Here is a 20,865-nt window from a genome sequence, read left to right as displayed (position 1 = left end):
GGAATTTTGGGGTTGAGAAGCAAACTCAAAACCAGACTTAAATTCCTATACTCATAACTTTACTTGCTATAGTTCTACTGCTTCATATTTAGGTTATTTCTATATGAAAATATTATTTGTTCAAGTACATCAGAATCTGCCTCCATGAGGACAAAAGAGCTTTAACCGATTTCAGTCCAGCCTGGTGCATTTACAGTGTTTGTGACAGGAACATTCAGGTTTGCTGGGTAATTTTCAGCAGTTATGAAAATTACTTTGTTGCAAGTCAGGTTTACTTTAGTAAACAAATAATCTTTTTTTTTGGATTCTCACCAAATTCAAAAACTCAAAATCTTTGCCCATGGTTATCTGTCAACAGCAGAGTGTGATGTTCTTCAGAATTACCCATGAAAGCAATGAGGAAAACAACTGACAGGAATGAATCCCTTATTAACAATATAATATAAATCCCAGCAGTTATTTCTCTGCTGTTTTGGCTCTGCAAAGGGGGTTCTAAAGACAGTAAATGTGTTTGAAAGAAATGACACAGATAAAAGTCACAGAGACCATTGCTTTACTCCAGCACATTTGTACTATAACAACAAAGGGCTTGAGGCATGGAGGGAAGAGGAGCAGTGACACAATTTGTACTGCACACAGTTAATTTCTGCAAAAGTCCTTCTCTAACAGCATATTTGAAGGAGGATAAGGGGAAAAGAGAAGCTGGAAAACATAAATCACAAAGCTATGATACTACAGCATCAAAAACCATTACCACAAGAATATCAGTAAGTCCCATTCTATACACAGTTTTAAGTACAAGAGGCAATGTTTGCCGTGGGAAAGTTTGCCAGCCTTCCCCTCCCTGGGCCGTGGAAGGAGCCCCAGTGGAAATGCCAGCTGGAGAGGCAGAGCTGCAGCTCAGCACTGCTGCTCCTCATTTTCCCATTGTGACTGCCATTCCTGGGACGGAGGGCAGAGGAAGGAGCTGGGCACTGCTATGGCAGAAATCCTCTGTGTGTGCACCATTCAATACTCAGAGGAATGAGTTGCATTGCTCACTGTGCCTGGGCTGGCTCAGGCCAAGGGCTCTGCCCAGGTGCCAGGGCTGCCACGGGGGCCTGTTCAGAGCAGGTGCTGCTGCTTCACTCAGAGCTCTCCCAACCTGCCTGAAAATCATATGAAACTCATTTCCTTGTGCAGTGCAAGTTTGAGAATTGCCAGGGAACACTAATCCTTTTCAGTCTGACACATCTCTGGTTTGGGAACCTCTGGCAACTAGGCACAAGACTTTAATAATACAAATGTCCTGGAGTCTGAATCTGAAAGGAGGGAGGCAGAAAGGGAAGGAAAAATCAGAACTGAATGTGTGCAGTCCAGCTATGGAATACAGAACTGAATGTGAGCAAGTACAGCCATGGAATTACAACCTTTTTTCTTTTTTTTCTTTTCCTCCTGGCAAAAACAATAGGAAAAGATAACTTTGTAATAGAAAGAACTTATGCCACAATTATTTTGGAAAAAAAATCAACTTCAGAACAATTGCTAAAAATTATTTAAAATTAAGGCAGTTAAGAAACTCATCAAATTTTAAAAAATTATTTTAAAAATCAGGTATTATATCACTGGGGCTTTTTTGTTTTCATTTAAGTGGTAGGCTTCAAAAAGCCCTGAGGCCTCACTTCATATGTAGCAATAGTGTAAATCTAGTATGATGCCAGTTGAAAGACAGGAAAATGCAGGTTCATTTCAGCACTAAAAACGCATCTTAATTACACATTCAGAGACCTGAATTGGGTCTTCTGTGTCCTCATGCAGCTTTCTGTGTCATCACAACCAGTATTTGTAGGTGATTTGTAGCTGATTCAGAGTTCTAACCAGCAGAACACTAAAAGAAACAAAAACATCTAATAAAAAGTATTAAAACTGAAAATGAAATTCAGCACACAGAAGAATGCCAACAGCATCGTGTGAAAAAAAATGAAATGAGATTCATGCTAAGAAGAGTTATTACAAATAAACATGGTCAGGAATGTAACAGCTTTTCCAGTCAGTGTTAAGTAAGATGAATCGACACCTTGAGGAAAAACAAACACGCCTGTTTAGACGCCAAATCCCACTGTAGAGCGCTGTGAGCTTTCCTGCTGAGGTGACCCACATAGCAGTGGGTGGGCAGCTGCCAGGACAGCCCAACTGCCCAGCCCATGCCAGAGCCAGGCTGGGCACGGACCTGCTCCGGCTGCACCGGCGGGGCCTCCCATCGCACATCCTTGCTCAGCATCCCTGCTGAGCATCCCTGCACAGAGTCACTGCACAGCGTCCCCTGCACAGCATCATTGCAAAATGTCACCCCTGCACATGCAGGGTCATGCTCCTGGAACCCCCAGGGAGCTCTGCCTTCAAACTAAAGGGCCTCACCAACCAAAAAAGTTACAAACAATTCCATATTCTTGTTGCTGTGTGAAGGCGCTGCTGCAACCTTTGGGCACAATCAGATTTATCATGACTGATTTGCCTGAGAAGCATTAAAAGCCAGGCAGTGAAAAAGCAAGCAAGATTACCCCAGGAAGAAGTGGAAGAAGCCTTTTAAGCAAATCTCCTGTGTTAACCTCTTTGGCTTTGGACAGCACTGTCAGAAAGCAAGCCAAACCCTCCTCTCCTATAATCAGTTTATGCTGCAGTCATGCTTTATTCAGAAGTTAAGCATGACAGTGTGGCTCTTTAGATAGTTTCTATTCCAAAAGGCAACTTTTCTTACCATTATAAGGTTTCCAGTAAAACTCAAACTGATAAATATGCTTAACTGAGATAAAATTAAATAAATATTTCACAGTAGAACTTTTTCTATTTATTTGCCATTGTAGATGCCATGAAAGCCATGAGCTTAGAGGCCTTTAGGAAAAAAAATAATGAAAAAACAGATTTACGGTTACAGGACAGCCACCGGCTGCATTTTCAAAGAAAATCACAGATTTGAATACATAATTCTTTTAGACTTCTTTTACAATTTCATCCCTTGGATCAAGAATATAACTGGCAGTCTTATTTCTTTCTCAAGTTTATCTTTCATTGCATGATACTGAACCATCTGTTTATGATGTTGGTGCTTGAATTTAAAATGTTAAATCACTGGAGGATACAACAAAGTAATGTGACCTTTGTCTATCTGCATGCAACAGATTCCAGGTTTCCTGAAAACATTTACAAGTCTAATGTTAACTGAACCTGATGTAGCCACCATTTGTTTCCAGGCTGACAGAACCCATGGATTTTGGGTAGTCAGAAACACTCTGGTTTTCTGATACTGGTTAGACTCAAGTATTCTGCGTGTCACAGGTCTCTGTATCTGGTAGAATGTGTGTGTGCCTTTGGAGTATTTTGTTCAGAATCAAATCACAATATCACTGCAGCACTTTGGAGAAGTGAATCATAAATATTGCAATTTTATACTATGTAAATCAATGCAGTCAAGTATACAAAACCCAACTGGAATGTGTTTTATATGTCCAAGGAGAAACCTGCCTAAACTTACCCAGTAAATAAATGTTTGGGGAAAGGGGAAAGGGAAAAGGGGATTTTGCAATTTTGCAGCACTGTGCTCTTTGGCACTCTGTCAAAAAGGGGTTCTGCTCACAAACACGTGGCTACTCTTGCATTCCAGGGAACAGTAACCCTGGAAATGAGGAGCCACACGGGATGTCTGATGCCTGAGGAGTTCATCAAAATCTGTCTTGGTGTTCCCAGCCAAGCAGCAGATTTTGCTGTAGTGGTTAAAGAGAACATTGCTGAGACTGGAGGCTTTACTTACCAAGCCTGATTACATTCCAATTCTAAGCCATTCTAAAGCATCTCAAACCCCAGGAATATTCTGGTCTCTTCAGCCTTTCAGAAACTGTCATGGAAATAATCGATCGAAGAAAAGAAATCTTTGGGCCTACATATTTATCTTTCTTCATGTCTCATATCTTGAAAGAATTTTATTTTACTGGGAAAACAAATGTAGTCTTGGGTCTGGAGGTGGACAAGCTCTTTTCAAACAATGCCTGCAGAAGAAAAGGTTGATATGGAATGTTTTCTGTGCTTGGTCTCTCTCCAGATCACTGTAAGAAATGAGTAAATAAATGAAGTGTTAAAGGGGGCCAGGAGAGGAATAACACACAGCCACAAAAAGTAGGTTCTACAAAATTTATGAAAGTAATTTATGGTGGGTTCTATGCATTAAGTATTTTTTTTTACCTCTGTCAGTAATAGGGAATAAAAACCACAGGAAAAAATCCAAAGACATAAAATATCGTCTTCCTTTTCATAATGTCTTAAATAAAGGAAAAATGGTGTTAGAACTCTTGGGGAAGAAAGACAAATATTAAGGATAGAAGTCAATACATTGCAGGCCACAGGCCAAATTCTGAATTTTAGAACTCCATACGAGCACAGAGAAGGAGGGCTGCAAAAATGATTTTAAGGGACTCTTGCTCTTTCATAGAATTTAGTATGGTTTGCAATTGTCCCACCTTGTACACAGCCCCTCCTGTGCCTGTGTGTTGAGAACAAGCAGAGACCAACCATGACCAGCTCCACTCCCCCCTCATGGCACAGACAGATGTCTCACACCCACTGCTGGCTTGGCACAAACACAGCCAGGTCTGCCTGAAACATCTGGGTGTGTTCTGCCTTCCAACAGACTTCATATTATGCAAATCCTTCCACGGTCCATGATGGTTGGTGAACCCCTTAATTCAAATGACAGGTCTTTAGTTATTTGTTACTGTATGGAACACACTTTTCTGCAGATTTATTGGACTCCATTCATACCTGGGGGCACTTAAGATGAACTCTGCCCTTGTTATTTTTTTTCCCCTCAGCCAAGAATAAACTTGTATTCATGTACAAAAGATGCTTCTTTGATTTTCAGATGAAATCCTGCAAGAATTCTCACATGGAGTTGGTTTATAATTTGAAGCCTTTGAACATATTGTCTAAGATGCCAGCTTGGAAAGGCAAATGAATAAGCAATCACACATCGAGGCAGGATAAACAGCACCACCAAAGGCAGCATCCCAGTATTTCCCTGGGCAAAATCCTCCTGTTGTCTTTGAGTCCCAATTCATTACCCTTTTGTCTTTCCTTGAGTTTTCACTTTCATTACTCAGAGAAATTTAAGGCTCTCATAGCTTCAGGTGACTACACCCACGTCTGAGCAAACTCAGGGCTGTAGAACCAAAGCCTTGTGATAGATTGTTAAATATTACATAGCCTTAATGTTCCACAGAAAACATCCACAAACATTGGATTTTAGCTGTTATCTGGTGTGTCATTGTACCAATTCTATTGCTATCCTGTCCCCCAGCACTTTCCATTGGCTTCCCTTCTGCATCTCTAGCCCTTAACTTGAAATACAGTCTCTTTCTGGTTGGAATAAAGCTCTGCATTTCTCAGTGTTCTTAAAATATGTTCGGATAACAATTTTTGAACCATCTACTGAGAAACAGTATTCCCTAGGTATTTTTGTATCTTCTGACTGTGACTGTAAGCTCTCACTGAAGTTTGTGCCTGTGTTTTGGGGGTTTTTAATGCCTTTAGAGGTTTTATAAGGGCTCACTCCTTTGTGGATTCTCTTCTCTTACTTCAGAGACTTCTTCCTGCTCCCAGGTGCCTACTTTCCCAAAAGCTGAAGGACAGAATTGCCTTTCAGGGTTCTGTACTTCTCCCATAGCAGTTAGAGGTGGTGCAAACATTCAGAGCCAACTGAGGGACCCACAAAGAGCAATGCCAATGAGGAAAAGAGTTTTAAAAATGGCAATATTTTGCAGGGCAAAGAAAGCACTGCTCAAGGATAAGCACGTCCACATGCCCCTGTAGCACAAGTGGTTACACAGTGACCTTGAAGATTCCTTCAGTTGGGGAACAGAACAACATTACATGGGTTTAGGACCTCCCACAGCACCAATAACTCAGATAAGCACACTGAGAAATTCTGGCCCTATGGCAGCCACGAGGGTTTTTGCCACTGATATTGGAGAAAACGTTTGTATCCATGGCACTTGCTCTGTCAGACACTCACTGGTCTATGTGCTTTCTCTGTGGACTATGAAGAAATATGTGAACTTCCAAGTTTGATCATGGCCAATTATCAATCAGCAAAAGAACAAAGCTTGTCTCTGTTAGTGATAGATTTAGGCAGAAAGGTGAAACTCGAAGAAAAAAATACCATGAAAAGCATATTTCTTTCTTGTCACTTCATCTGAGCCTAAAGCCACTGTGGTTTTCCCAGGCATTTCCATGATCTTTCTATCCCAAGCAGCACAGTAGCCATCTCCTTCCAAAATCAAAATTTAGAGAAACAGGCAAGGGTCCCACTCTGAAACACTTAACACCAGTACTGGCAAATTCAAGATCAGAAGTCCTGTCACTCTCTCTGGAGGCATTGCTGGATTCAATAAGAGTGAGGAGGGGAGTGAGGAGCCTTTTGGATTGTAAGCTCATGGTTGTGCAACTGCTCTGAGTGGGATGATTCAAATCCAAATTCCCTACCCAGAAAGATGCATCCCAGCTTTCTGCTGGGATAGTCCCCACCCAGAGCACATCCTGGTGAACTTTCACGTTGAAGCAGAAGAAAATTCAAGATTTATTAGTCCAGAAAGACAAAGGAACAGAAAACATCTCTTCAGCTTAACAGTTAAGGTGCTCAGCTGGAAGTAAAAGTCCTGCTTTTGATCCTTACACTCTTTCTGCATTTTTTCAGTTATTCAGTTCATGAATAACAGGAACAAAAGTCCAAGTTCTGCCCCCTCCCAGGCACACGCTTTCAGTTGAAAAACAATCATATTTCAACATTTTTTTCATATGAACAACTACAAAAGTAGCTAAATTTATGGATGCATTATCTTAAAGTAAAAACTTTAGAGATATATTGAAACAGAGAACATTTTTACAATTGGTCACCAAGAGAAAGAAAAAATAATAATGCTCTGAATCTTCTTTTACTGTTGTTTATTTGGCAATGTTACAATTCTAATTCTTTACTGCTTTTGCAAACACAACAGTGATATCTTTACATCCCATTTTACTGACCAATATACAGAAGTCAATGCAAAAGGCACTTCTATAGTAACTTTCATCCAAAATCTCGGTAGACTCTACAAATAGTAATTCAGCTTCCTAACACAACAACCTCCTCCAATGTGCTAACAGCTCATTTTACAGCAGGTGAAACCAAGGCTCAGGGAAGCTGAGTCATGTACCTCAGGTCACATAATAATTCCATCCTCTAACTCCAAAATATCTCTGGATGCTTGAAGTCCACAAAATATCTATAGGGTCTGCTTGAGGAGAAAAACAAACTCCCCCAGATTCCCAGCTGATTTTTAAAGTGGTTGGCATCAGGATACAATTAATATACTTTTCTTGGGGCAAAAAACCCAATAACCAAGCTCAGTGTTACTGTTCTGAATGTTTTCTGCTTTGAAAATGAGAAGTATCAAACCTGTTTTTGTAGCTGTAGCATCAGGTCCCTCACAGTGGGGCACAAACTGCTGTCACAAAAGCTGTAATGCAGTCAGGATGGGAGAACCAGGACTGCTGTAGGACCTGCCAAAAGCCCTTGGAACAACTTGTTTTTATCCATGCAGTTTTGCTACAACGGCATTTTCCCCAACTGTTTCTGGCCCACGAGTCTCTGTGTACCCCTGAGTGCAAACTGAAAGGAAACAGCTCTAGGGAGGTTAAAACATTAGGTTGGCTTCCCCTGTTAGCAGTGAACTCCTGGGCACAGATGAAATTCTTGGGCAAAACCCTGCAAACCATTATTTGCTCAGCACAAACAGAACCAGCAGCTCTGCCACACTGGCACAGCCACACCAAACACATGGAATCAGCCACTCCTCATCTGTTTGCCAGAGTCTGGCTTGGTTTTGCTGACAGGATTTACAGATCAAGTCCTGGCTTGTTCCCTTCGAGCCTGGTTTCCAGACAACAGCTGGAAAGTCCCTAGAAAGGGACTATGGACTGCATAAGTTAAAGTAACTTTAATGCAACCATATTTACAGAATTAATCCTTTCACTTTCTGTGTGATTGTCCCCAAGAAATAGAGTTGAAAATGTTACAAAATAACATGGCAACATAAACAAGAGCAAAGTTAATTTAGATGTGTCACAGGCACAATCCTTGTGAGGCTGATTTCTTCCTTAGTTTTAACAGTAGGGGTGTTTTTTAAATACAGCAGAAATACAGTTTACTCTTCTGTAGGACAACAGCCCTGATGTGACTGGAAATCTGAGTGACATATCTAATGCAAGGAACAAAATTCAGAGACCCAGGACCATTGCTGGCAGTGGGAAAAGGTCCAAGTGAGAAAAAATATTAAAAGAAACTGAGGAAGAAGCTTGAGCTTGTTGTGACCTTTTTCATTTAGCCACACAAAAGAGAAAAACAGCAGGAAAAATCAGGCAGTGCAAGTATCTGCAATTTTTGCTCATTATTTGCATAACTGCATCACTACTGCTATTTCTCTAAACAGAGCTCATTATTTACCTTGTAACTGATTAAAGATCTTGGCTACAGAAGACAAACTGCTACAGCATAACTAAGACAAAACTAAAACTATAAACTTACAAATTTGCTCCATTCTTATGTGAGATTAGCTTAGTTTTTCATTTTTCTATGCAAATTAAACTATTGAAATGAGAAACAGGCATATAAATGCATCTATATTAAGAGCTGGACATAATTAACTATGCTGAATTTAAATTATACAAACTAGCATGACTTCTCATACATAGACAAGGTCTAAGTCATATGATACAGAAATTTGCTCCCCTAACCAGCTTGGTGGCAGTGCCTTTGATGTAACATTTATAAAAATAAATACTTGTGTGAATATTCACTATGCCTTTTCTGCAGCCATTTTTCTCAATTATTGATAACAGATTAATGAGAAATTAGCAATGCAAACGCATTTCCCTCCCGTTTTTATTCAACTTGTATATAATAGCTTGGTGGCTCTCAGTGAATATTAACAAATTAGAAGGACAAGCCACATCTAGAACTGGAAACAGCTCTTGCAAGGAGAAATAGGTACAACTTCCTAATTATTCTGATTACAGACCTCCACATGAAAAAACTCACCCCAAATTCAAAGCTGAACTTCACAGACACTTCATAACACATTCCAGGTCTATAAGCATTTGCAATTACACATCATGGGCTGGAATAGACCAGGCCATTATCTCCATTCTGTGATTTGTTTAAAGCAGAAGACACCTTTATGCCATGGAAAAGCATTCACTCAATGATTAAAAAAGGAAACAGATGGAGGTGGGTAAAACACACAAAATCCAATTTTACAGCAGAGCCAAGAGCAATTCCAGTTCATTGAAGAAGAAACACCTCTTTAATGATGACATTAAGGATTTAAGAGCAAAGTCCAGTTGCACAGTCATTATCCCAAAATTGTCATGAGATGATAAATAGCAACTGCTTTTGGTAATATTCCTCCCTGTTGAGGGGCCAGGACAAGGAGGATGCAGAGCTAAAGCTGATCTGGAAGATTAATATGGTGCTCATGGGAATTTCCCTGCCTTGCATAAAGATCCAGTTCTGAACTAGAGAGAAGGAGAAAATTCAAAGTGCAACAAAAGCCTCCTAGGAATACTGGGGAGAGGAAAAAAAGAGGGAAGCTAAACAAAAACACAGTGCAGGGAATTAAAAACCTACTCATGAAGGCAAGAGGAGCTGAGCTGTACAGACAGCTCCATGTACAAGCCTTCTGCAGAGACGCCTTACATGGCATAGCTTGAAGGAAATGGGATGGATCTACCAGGGCACAGCAGGAGTCAAATCCAGGCTGACACAATCACACATTCAGAGCACAGCACTGCTGATTAACACACCACCGTGCGAGTTCATCCACGCATTTGGCACTATCTTAAATCAACATTGAGATTTTTGAAGGGCGAAAATAAACACTCTGTGTAAAAGGCGAAATCTTAAAAAAAATGAAATTCAGTTTTCTTCCCTTAAACCCCTGAAACTCGGTCCCAAAATTGAAATGAGTTGCTGGACTGCTGCAGAATGCCTTAAGCTTCCTGAGCAGGGTTCATCCTTTCTAGCAAAGCCAAATAAATGCCAGCAATAAGAACGATCAAACTTGAGCAAATGCGTGCACTGGAAGACACTTGCAGAGGGCAAAATCTGGATTTGAGAACTGCAATGCAGGATTTGTTGGCAGGGCTGTTGCTGTATTTCTTAGTGGTACGGACCCCAGAAAGTGATGTCAGAGCCTGGAATTTAGGATTTTCATGGTCTGTAAAATTATAGGGTAAATGCCCAACCCAAAGTATTTTCAGCCCCATAAAGTATTAGTGAGCTTCCAACCACTTAAAGGAACAGATCCAGTCTGAATTTTGCCCTAAGGCATTATTCAACAAAAATGGATCCATCTCATCACACACCACCAGACCTTAAACCTGGCTTGGTTAAACACCCACATGACCCTTTGCATTTAAAGGGATGTGCAACTCAGGATGCCACATTATTGACAAGAAAGCCTATGCACTTCTGTACGCTTCCCAAATTTTCTATGTTATAGGACCTCTTTCCATAACATAAATATCAGCACAGCCTGTGTGTTTGGGGGCAGGGACAGTCGTTTGTTACAGGGCAACAGGGGTTTTTCTTCGCATATATGAAAAGCCTTAATAACGGCATACAAAGATATGCTAGAGAGAAAAACAAGGGCTGGGAGGTGGCATGAATTTCTCCTGCTGAAGTATGTGCAAGTGACCTGATCCACAGATGGAACTGTGCATGCCCTACTGTAAACTATTTAACGTTTTTCTTCTGTCCAACTGATGGGTTTTTATCCCTCTCCCTTTGACATCCCAACAGCTGACAAAGTCAACGATGACTTCTACAGCAAGCGGCGGCACCTGGCGGAGCTGGCGGCCAAGGGCAGCCTGCCCCTGCACCCCGTGCGCCTGGACGAGGAGCGCGCCTACACCATCGACAGCGGGCTCACCCGGCAGAACGGGCACAAGGCCAGGATGGGCAAGATACACACACACCCGCTGGGTTACAACGCCCACTACAAGACCTGGGACCCCACCGACCAGTCCCTGAGGCGGCAGGCGTACGCCAACAAGGGCAAGCACGGCATGGGGGACCCGGCGCTGAGCGACCCGCTGACCACCCGCAGCCAGCACTACCTGGGCCCACAGCCCTACTTCATCACCAACAGCAAGACAGAAGTAACTGTTTGAGGTTGTTTGCTTTCCTTTGCTTTTCTTTTTTTTTTTTAAAAAAACGAAATCCTTTAAAAACCACACGCAAATACACACACAACACAAACGCTCAACCTGAAGGCAAAAAAAAAAATTTAAACATATAAAATTAAAAAAAACGGAAATGGAAGGAAGGAACTTCCACCTGGACACTCTTTGTATCCAGCCAACTGTAGGCCGAAGAGTGGGTAAATACCATTCAGCAATACACACTGAAGGTTGAATTATAAACTCCATTTGTATTTCACAATGGAACACAAATCCTTATGACTAAATTTTTTTACTTGAAACTAAAATCCATGATGAGAAGTAGCACAATCTAGAGAAACTTTATGTCTGCTTAAACATTTACACTATGTTCCTGCCTTGAGACAGAGGAAGAGAGAGAGAGAACAATATACTGTAATATATTATTTCAGAGAGGAATTTTGTATAAAAACTATTAATAATCCCTAGACCTGTGAAAAACCGAGAGCAAACATCTTGGTACAATCCCTAACATCTATTATTGTACTTTCACACCATCCTATAGAGAACGCAAAAAATATATACACAATAAGGGACAAAGACACTTTCACAAGGAATTTATGAAGACTGTTACAATTAAGAGCATATGGGACCTTTCTGGCTGGTAGAGAATTCTGCAGGATGACAACAAACAGCAGAAGATTTTATTTCAGTTTACTTCATTTGATTGGAAATTTTTGGGAACCTCCAAAAGAAGAAGAGACATATCATATGACACAGAAAGCTGCTGGGGGAGAAAGGGCATCAGAATATTCCCTCTCAGTCCTCCTGTTTTCAGGCAGATGGAAACAATTCTCACTTTGCAGACTGTCAGAATTTTCTCTTCACCTAAATGTTTTGCCTATCTTCTACTGCTTCGGACTGAAACTAAGCGTGGGTGGTGCCTTTACTGTATTACTATTGTTCAATGACAGTCTTGTTCTTCAAAGTGACCCCTCTGTTCCTTTAAGCTCTTTCCTCATGTTTTGCTAAGGATGACGAGGGTTCTGCCCTGCTCAGCCTCCCCTGTTTGTCCCGAAGGGAAACTGGACTACATCTCCATGCAGTGGTTGCACAGTCAAGACTATTTAGTTGCCCCTTCATTTTCCCAATTTAAACTTTTTCCCCCTAGTCTTTCATTTTGTATTTGCTTTTAGCCATGGTAGTTCTTTGTAGTTCAACTAAATGTTATATGGTATGTTGTCTCTATTGTTTGGCTTTCTATAGTGGCGTTCCCTCTTGGTGGACTATTTGGTGGAAGAGTCTGATGGTCTTGCCTCAAATGTCAGAGAGATCCGGGTTTAAACTAAACAAACAATTGGACTCATGGTCTTGATTGTGGTTCTGATGAGCAGGATGCCTTGTTTGTATGAGTCAAACCACTCTTGAATTGGGTACCAACGGCAAACTCACAGTCCTGGGCCTGTAAAATCTTCGGCACCTCCACAGAGATAAACAGAGCTGGGATGGGATGGCAGGCAACGCATTCAGTCTTTCACTTAAATCCCTGCCCTTCCCCCAAAACAACTAATTTTGGCTAAATCTAAACTAGCTGTCTTACTACAGATGCATTTTCACCAGCTGTCAGTTCTTCAGGAGATTAGTTTTGGAAGAGCATGCAGGGAGAAGTGAGAACTGTTACATTGTTAGAAGAATTAGAAGTGGTATTTCTTACTGTACTCAACAGACTGTCAGTGCTTCTTCTTAGTCAAGGGTGCAAGGGCTAAGAATTTGAAATCTGGTTAAATGGAGATACCATTTTTTTAGCTATATCAAGGTTGATTTGCGTCCTGAAAGCACCGGTATCTCTCCATAAGTGTGCTGCTAAATTTTATGATCCTGTGTTTTAAGAGTATCAGAAGTGGACAAAACCCACAAGACAAATACTTTGCACACAACCCAGATTCTCCACTATCTTACTTTTATTCCTTTGATCTTTATTGCCTTCACAACTGGCTGACTTAATTTGACCCTTTCTGGAATGTTGCTGTTAATCCATATGCTTTAGATACACATTACAGCTGCACTCTAATTCACACAGGTTTCGTGTAACTTGAGCATATTTTATGTGGAAATATTTTAGTATCTGTATGTTCTGTAAGTAAACCCGTGTTAATACTTGTTAACTACAGAGTTTATGATACCAATAATACTTCCTACAATAAAATGTTTGTTTGTTTTTTAAGAATGTTTATTTGTAAACATATGTATTCACTATATTAATATGAATTTCTTACCTGGCAATAAAACTGATTCTAAGTGAATCCAACTTGCTGGCTCATTGCTAGACTTGTAGGATTGGGCCAATTTTGGAGTATTAACTAAGGTTCTGGAGCCTCTCCCTGCAGCCAGGTGGGTTCACCTCAGCACAAATGATGGTTTGCCTCTGCCACTATGAACAAGAAGTTCTTTGGAAAGCAGCTGAATTTATATGCATTTCAGAGGAGCTGGGTGATGTTTAAGGTCCCTTCCAGCCCTAACCATGGTCTGACTCTATAAATGCCTGTTATATGCAACGTGATGGAACATCCACAAGGCATGCAAGCCTTGCAAAGCCTCACGTGGCGCCTTGGGAGCCTCCAAGGGACACACACCCCTTGTGTCACCTGATCAGTCACCTCCAGTTTGGAGGAACAATTAGGAAAAAAAAAAGCATGCCCAGGGTCAGCTCCAGCTCCTCATGAACACCTGGAGTTCTGTAATTCACTTCAATGTCTAAGGATTGCAACCACCTAGGAAGAGCAAATGAAACACTGACGTGCGTTGCTTCAAAGTGCTTGTATGTTTGTTACAGGAGAACCTTTGCACAACATCTCTGTACCAATGGGGTACTGTTGATGGTACCAAGATGTTCTGCTGGAACAGAAAGTCCTTTACAGGCTTTTAGTACTGCTAAAGGCTTGGAAGCCTGGACAATGAACAGAACCTCAGTGGAGGGTTTGGGCAGCTTATTTTCTTTGCTAAAATGGTACTAAGTAAAGTTCAGAAGAAAAAACAAGGAATCAGGATACCCAGCTGCAGAATTGCCTCAGTGCACAAGCTGGTGCAAATTTTTAGAGAGTTTATGATTCCTAAGAAGCATGACATACTCTCAGAGGGAAAACATCAAGTTCAAAAGTGTCCAAAGTTAGCAATTTTAAACAGTAGAAAAATTTTCTTTTCAATATACACCTTTATGAGTGCCAGGAAATAGTTCATAAAAGCCCCATTTCTGGTTACAGAAGCATTTCCCTGCCTCAGGAACAGCTACAGAAACAGCCCTAATCTACCAGAGGGCTCAAGAGACACATATAGAGTGTGGTCACACTGCCAGAAAAATTCTGGGCAGCCCTGGGGAAACCTGGGGAGCCCTGTGGAGTACAAGCCTTACCTACAGTAGACATGGCTTACTGTTGTTACAGCTCCACCAACCCATCTAATGCACATGTTGTTTCTATCAGCAGATTCCTGATTCAAGCACAGATGACAAGAAGGACGACTGGTAGAAGTGCCTCTGCATGGGCTTTTGTTCTCCCAGATACATGAAAAAAACCCCGACAACTCTGCAACAAAATCCCTCTTGAAACAGATTTTGTGTTTCTGCATGATTTTTTCCTCTTATGTTTGCCTGACCCTTCTGTCAGCACGAGCAAGAACTGCACTGGGCTCCCATAAGCATTTCTTTCATAAGGCTCTTTGATATTAACACAGATGCACCAAAGTACAAACAGAAAAGTGCACTGTCAAGAAAAGATGATGTTCCATATACAGAGCTATGGAGGCAGAAAGTCCAAAGGCTGTCTGGGTTAGAGTCCCTTACTCTGGTAAGGTCTGTTCTCACAACTAAATTTTCAGAGCATGACCCTCAGCTTAGAAGAACTGAGCATGTGGTGGCTTATATAAATAAAGGATCAGGTCTTGTGAGATTTCACACTACAAGGTGTTTCCACAATTCAGACTTCAGGAAAACATTCATACTTTGCTGTGCTCTTACAGAACAGTTATTGAATTTTGGATACTAAATAAATAACCCTAGTTCACAAATCCCTTTTGTACACAATCCTCCACACTTTATTTAATCCTGGTCTCTATTCTTGAATACATGAAGGAATTCCAGTGATAAATATAGTCTTCACTGTAATTATATCATCCTTCTCTTTGGCATAGATAATTTTATTTTTCTAAAAACAGTTATGACAGGAAACATTATTGTATTAAACTATATAATATCATTTATCATCCGCTGCTGATAGTGTGATAATAGGACAAGTTCCACATTACTAAATAGTGAACATTTTTATTTTTATGAATGGGAAAGTCGTGCAGCTCTAATGTGAAAAGTGTCTGTAAAACCAATTCTTGGAATTTATGTGTCATACTTTAGAGACTTCCAGACTTAAGTTTTGCTCAGCCTGCAAGTAAGATATGCCCCCATACCTGCCAGTTTTACCTGGAACCTGAGCATTAAACCAGACCCTTCCTCCCCATCCAGCTGCACTAACACAGTCAGGACCAAAGTAGGATACTGGCTACATCCCCTGTCTGCACCAAAGGTGCTGACAGACAAATGCAGCTGATGGATTCAGCAAACACCTGTGCAGAAGATGCATCTTGCAGGATTTGACACACCTCATTCAGCTGCACTGGCCCTACCATGTTAGCAAAGCGTAAGATGGAGGTAATTGTCCCCAGTGACAACACTTTCTGATACTGGAAGAAAATAAATCCTGATCCTAGTTCTGGGGGCGCTTCTTGTGTCAGAATCTGCCAAATTAATAATGCCTGAACAGCCAGGGGCTCCCAGGACAGGCCTTTCTCATCCCACAACTGCTCTCCTAGCAGGAGAATGGGGTTGCTTCAAGAGCAAGGTGTTCTCTCAAGTTTCTTCTCATTTTTCACCTTCAGAGCTTGGGGTCCCTTTCTGGGAAGAGAAGCTACAGATTTAGGCTTACCTGAGGCTGAGATAGATTAAAACCCCAAATATATTGCTGCTACTCTCATTTTAGAGAATGAGATACTGCTTGTACCTAAGTGCAGGAAGCAGTGTTGGACTCAGATGGTCCCTCATGGAAGCATGAAGAGACTGTGTACCTTTCTTTCCCTGCAGGTAACTCAAGGCCAGTTTTGCATCCCAAAACAAAATCATTTTGCAAAGGGCTTTGTTTTTTTGGGGTGGGTTGGTTGTTTTTTTTGTGGTTTGTTGGGGTTTTCTTTGTTTTGTTTTCTTGTGGTGGTTTTTGTTGTGTGGTTTTGTTTGTTTTTTTAAGTAAAGCTAAAATTCAATTTTTGTCTATGCAGGGCTTTAACAATACACTCACACTGTTACACACACAGTTGCACTTTGTCTATTTAAGTCAACAGTAGCTGCCTTCACTTGGCAACTTCGCCTGCATTTAAATTGTGAGAGGTGTTGCTGCTCGTTAATGGGGTTTGATGTTGAGCTGGCAGAGTTCATCTTCTGAACCTGCACACCAAGTCTTGTGTGCATCCCTCACAACAAATAAGGCTGGGAGAACAAAACGTTCATTAAAAGTGATGATTTCAAATCCAGGGAGACTGTCAGGCAGTGCTGATGCTGTTTAATCTGAGGTTCAGCTACAAACTAGAACTGCAAAAGGGTAAGTCACAGGCCTTTCAGTGGTCACTAGCAGCACTACTTTATGAAGGGAACAAGTCCCCCCAAGCAGCAGGACCATCAGTGGAGCCACTAACACTCCCTGAACAGAAGCACAGTCTTTTTACTCTATGCAGCTGTTGGCCTCATTTTGGGGCTTACACTAACATTTTGATCATGGTAGTTATTTGAGAGCCTTTGGCCAATCTTAGGGACTGTATTCCCTGAAGTAATTGGTCCCCAGGGGAAAGAGCACTTTACCTGCTACTTACTATTTCTTTAAGCAAGAGAAACATTGCAACAACTTGGCAGGGGAGTTGGAACTGGCTGATCTTTAAGGTCCCTTCCAACCCAAACCATTCCATGACTCTGTGATTAATTTTGCTTTTTAAACCAGGCTTTACTTTGTCCTTGCAGGGGTAAGGAGGGAGCTCAGGGATGGTTGCTTTTCTGGCTCTTTTCAAGACAGTGTTATAATTCGGCTGGGATTTTTCATACACACTCTGCAGGAGACTGCACTGACTGCTGAGCACAGAGACAGCTTCTTGACTCCCTCATACACTAGGAATGAAAAAATCATGCAACTGAAAGACATAAAGGCAGCCTGAGCTTCTGTAGCACCAGTACTGGCTTTGCCACATGCCCCAGTTCGGTGGCTGCTTTGCACCATCCATGTGAAGAGGTCAGAAATGGGTTGTACTTTCAAAACTGATGTTCTCCAGTGAACTCCTTCAGTCTCCTGGAGCACCCCCTCACCACCAGCACCTCACCTGGGCTCTCACTTTTCATACTAAGGTAGTAGTGTTAGGGGAAAATAATCCTCTCTGTGTACACATGTGTATGAACAGACACATTTTACATCAGGCACTTGGGGTTTGTAGCCTGACTCTCCAAAATATTTGTGGTTGCAACACCATCAAAGGGTAGGACTGATTTGGAAAATCCACCCAACTGCCTCACTACGTTACATCAGTTTTGAAGATAGAATCTGTATCTCTACTTTATTTTACTGCTTTTGAAAATGAAATACTAAAGAATGTGACATTCTAAAGGAGACAGTCCAAACTTTTGGGATGAAAAGTGGCCTTTAAGGCTCTAATGTCTTTTGCCATTACTGCTTGGGGAATGATAATACTAAGGATGACAGAGAGCAACTTGACAAGACTCATTAAGGCACAGACAGCACGTGTGTGCTATTATGCACAAGGCTCTGAACAGGTCTGCCTATGCAGAGAAAACTGTTCTGGTTTTTACTAACAGTGATTTATGAGTCTGTGGGTTGGGGATTTTTCTGTTCTAAAAGCTGAATCTAAAAAGCACAAGGCTGGAAGTGCTCCTAACAAAGGTGCCCTGTTGAACAGAGCAAGAGGCACAACGTTGTACAGCACGACTCGAACAGCTCAGGCACTGCTGAGTTAGTGGCAGAGCTGTCAGCGTGGGGAAGAGCAAAACCCACAGACAACACACTCAGTCTCTGATATGCAGATTTTTCAGACTCCACTGCAAGGGATTTTTCTCAATCTGACACCAACTAAATGGTATAGAAAAGGAAAGGCAGCACGTACACCACAGGACTGCACAGATCTTCTACTCTGAGTCACAGCTGAGGCTGCAGTTCAACAACATAACGGCTGCAACACTGCCTTGTAGCAAACACAATTATCCTGCCAGCATCTCATCTACCTGGTTGCCTCATGACTTTGACACAGCTCCTAATGAGCAGGGAACACTCCACTCTCACGCTGTTTCCTGGCCTCAACATGCACTTCAAAGTCCTGAGGAAAGACAACTACTCCAGCCATCAGGAGACTCGAGGCTGCACAAAGTGGAAGTGCAGGTACAAATCTTATCACTTTCTTCAAACAACAACAAACTACATTGAGTTCTGAGGCCCAGCTCCAATTCCCTTGTTATTTGCTCCTGGCTTCTTCGAAACTGTCTTGGACACTTTTTAGTTTCAACTCTTAGCTAATGTTTACCTGTTTACCTCTTAAGATATTTTTCATGTTTCTGCACAAAACGAGTGTCCACTAAATAGTGGTATTCCTCAGGCTATTACTTCAGTATGTACAGTGCATTTTATTATTAACTGATAATTTTATTAATGACATATCATTCTTCAAAGATAGCAGTACTGAAGGGGTATTAGCAGAACATGCCTCTTTATCACCACCAAATATTCTGATAATCACAGTTCAGTTATCTTCAGGGTTACACTTCATTGATAGGTTAGTAATACAAAAATTTACTTTTGGAAAAGCTTCTATATACACTATAAAATCTCTTCTGCCATTTTAAACACACTTATTTTTGTAATAGGAAGGGAATATATTTGCAAAAAGATTGTGTCTGTATGTGACAGATGTGTCTGTGAGCACACAGGTAGAAGAGGGGATGCTGTACTTCAGTAAAGGGATAATATCAAGTGTTTTTCCAGCTCAAATACCATTCCCCATATCTATAATATTACAACCACAACCACTGTGTAATAATACTTTCTCATAGAGGAATCCTACATAGGCTGAAGTGTAGCCAATGCATTTCATCAGCTTCAGGGAAAGATGAAGTTGACTTTCTAATAATGATTTCCAGGATGTCCTATTACATTTTTTCACTCTTCAACAGTGACCTTTGAGGAGGGGTCACAATTCCAGAAAAAGATGAGTTACAAAACTGCATCTCTATTCTGTGCAAAGTATTACAATAATCCACAGCCTCAAGAATTCTTTTGTGTTGTCTTATCTGAAAATGGGGGGAACAGGTATTGCATTTCATACACATATACATGAGGAAAAAAAACAAAAGACAAACAAAACAAAGAGACAAACATGGACAAGGCAGCCTGGTGTGAAGCCCCTCCTGCTACCACTGCCAGCACTACAGAACACTCACCAAGGAGCAGGTCACCCCCACTGACAGCAGCAAGGCTGCACTCAGCAGAGGGCATTGCATCATAGATTGATCATGTTTTTCCCTTTCCCCTCTGCACTGCCTTTTGTTGGGTGTTTCTCTTTGCCTGGTAGATTTGGGGTTTGCCAACAGAATGGCCACATTCCTCTCAACAACCAGAAAGCAGAGGGAAAAACAGATTATCAAAAACATCCACTGGATCAAAAGAAAGGTGACAAAACTTCAAAAGTAACTAAGCTGCAGTAAGAAAAAAAATGCATAGACTTAATAGTGCTGCCCGTTAATAACCAGAGAAGTTTTACACCATCTGCTAATTTCCCTTTGTCAGCTGCACAAGGGAACCACATGAGAGACACCAAAATAAACAGAGGTATTTTTTCTCTTGGAGATCAGAAGTCTCCCCAACCTGTGGCATATATGTTCACTTACACCCAAGCTGTTAATATATACAAGTGAGAAGAGACCCAGTATTTTTATCAATGTGGAATAGCAGCTGAGACAGACAACACAACCTCCGCAGAGGGACATATCCATATGTTACACAATAATGACTGCCAGAAAAATAATAGTGTTGGGGCTTTTCTTGGAGAACTCTATTCAAAGGTATTTTAACTAGAGGTCAAAAAATTATTGTCCAAAAAACCTGCAAAAACTGACATGCTTGAGATCTTAAAAAACCAAAACAAAACAAAAAAACCCAACAAACCCACAAATCAAGTGGAAAGTGCATGCGCTACATTAAGTCCTAGACCTGGTTCTGTTACCCAGTTGGGACACACACTCCCTCCTGCCAAAGCCCTGCTATGCATATACTGTATTCTTGATCTTTTCTGTTGCCTAGTAAAGCTTTTTGAATTTGCTGCCAATTCAACCCTTGAAGCGCAGATGGCAATAAACAGCATCTTATCTCCTAGCACACAATTCCATATCATGTTTTCTACTATTTTCAAGCTGTACAATCTCTCAAGCTGCATGACATGCCTGTTTCCCTTGGGAGGCTGTTTCACAGACACACAGAATCCTAATTCCTCTGTGTGTATTCCTGCACGTAAGGCTTGAAGCTGGGATAGAGAGAAGAGCCCTCTGCTCTCATCTGTTTT

At 41.3% G+C, this 20,865-nt stretch overlaps 1 protein-coding gene and 1 long non-coding RNA gene across 3 annotated transcripts in view; one reads left to right on the top strand and one right to left on the bottom strand.

Annotated features, from left to right (window-relative positions):
* Window positions 1-13,516, top strand: part of SHISA9 (shisa family member 9) — a 174,105-nt gene extending 160,589 nt beyond the window's left edge. For both annotated transcript variants that reach the window (XM_071570802.1, XM_071570801.1), the window contains one exon: window positions 10,865-13,516. In XM_071570802.1, coding sequence (XP_071426903.1) covers window positions 10,865-11,235 — 371 coding nt within the window. In that variant the 3' untranslated portion in view covers window positions 11,236-13,516. The remainder of the gene's footprint in view (window positions 1-10,864) is intronic.
* LOC139679254 (uncharacterized) overlaps window positions 1-20,865 on the bottom strand; it is a 268,799-nt gene that overhangs the window by 45,255 nt on the left and 202,679 nt on the right. The gene's annotated exons all lie outside the window — the stretch shown is intronic.

This window comes from Pithys albifrons, chromosome 16, assembly GCF_047495875.1.
Source record: "Pithys albifrons albifrons isolate INPA30051 chromosome 16, PitAlb_v1, whole genome shotgun sequence".
NCBI classification, from domain to species: domain Eukaryota; kingdom Metazoa; phylum Chordata; class Aves; order Passeriformes; family Thamnophilidae; genus Pithys; species Pithys albifrons.
This window is presented reverse-complemented; position numbering and strand designations above follow the sequence as displayed.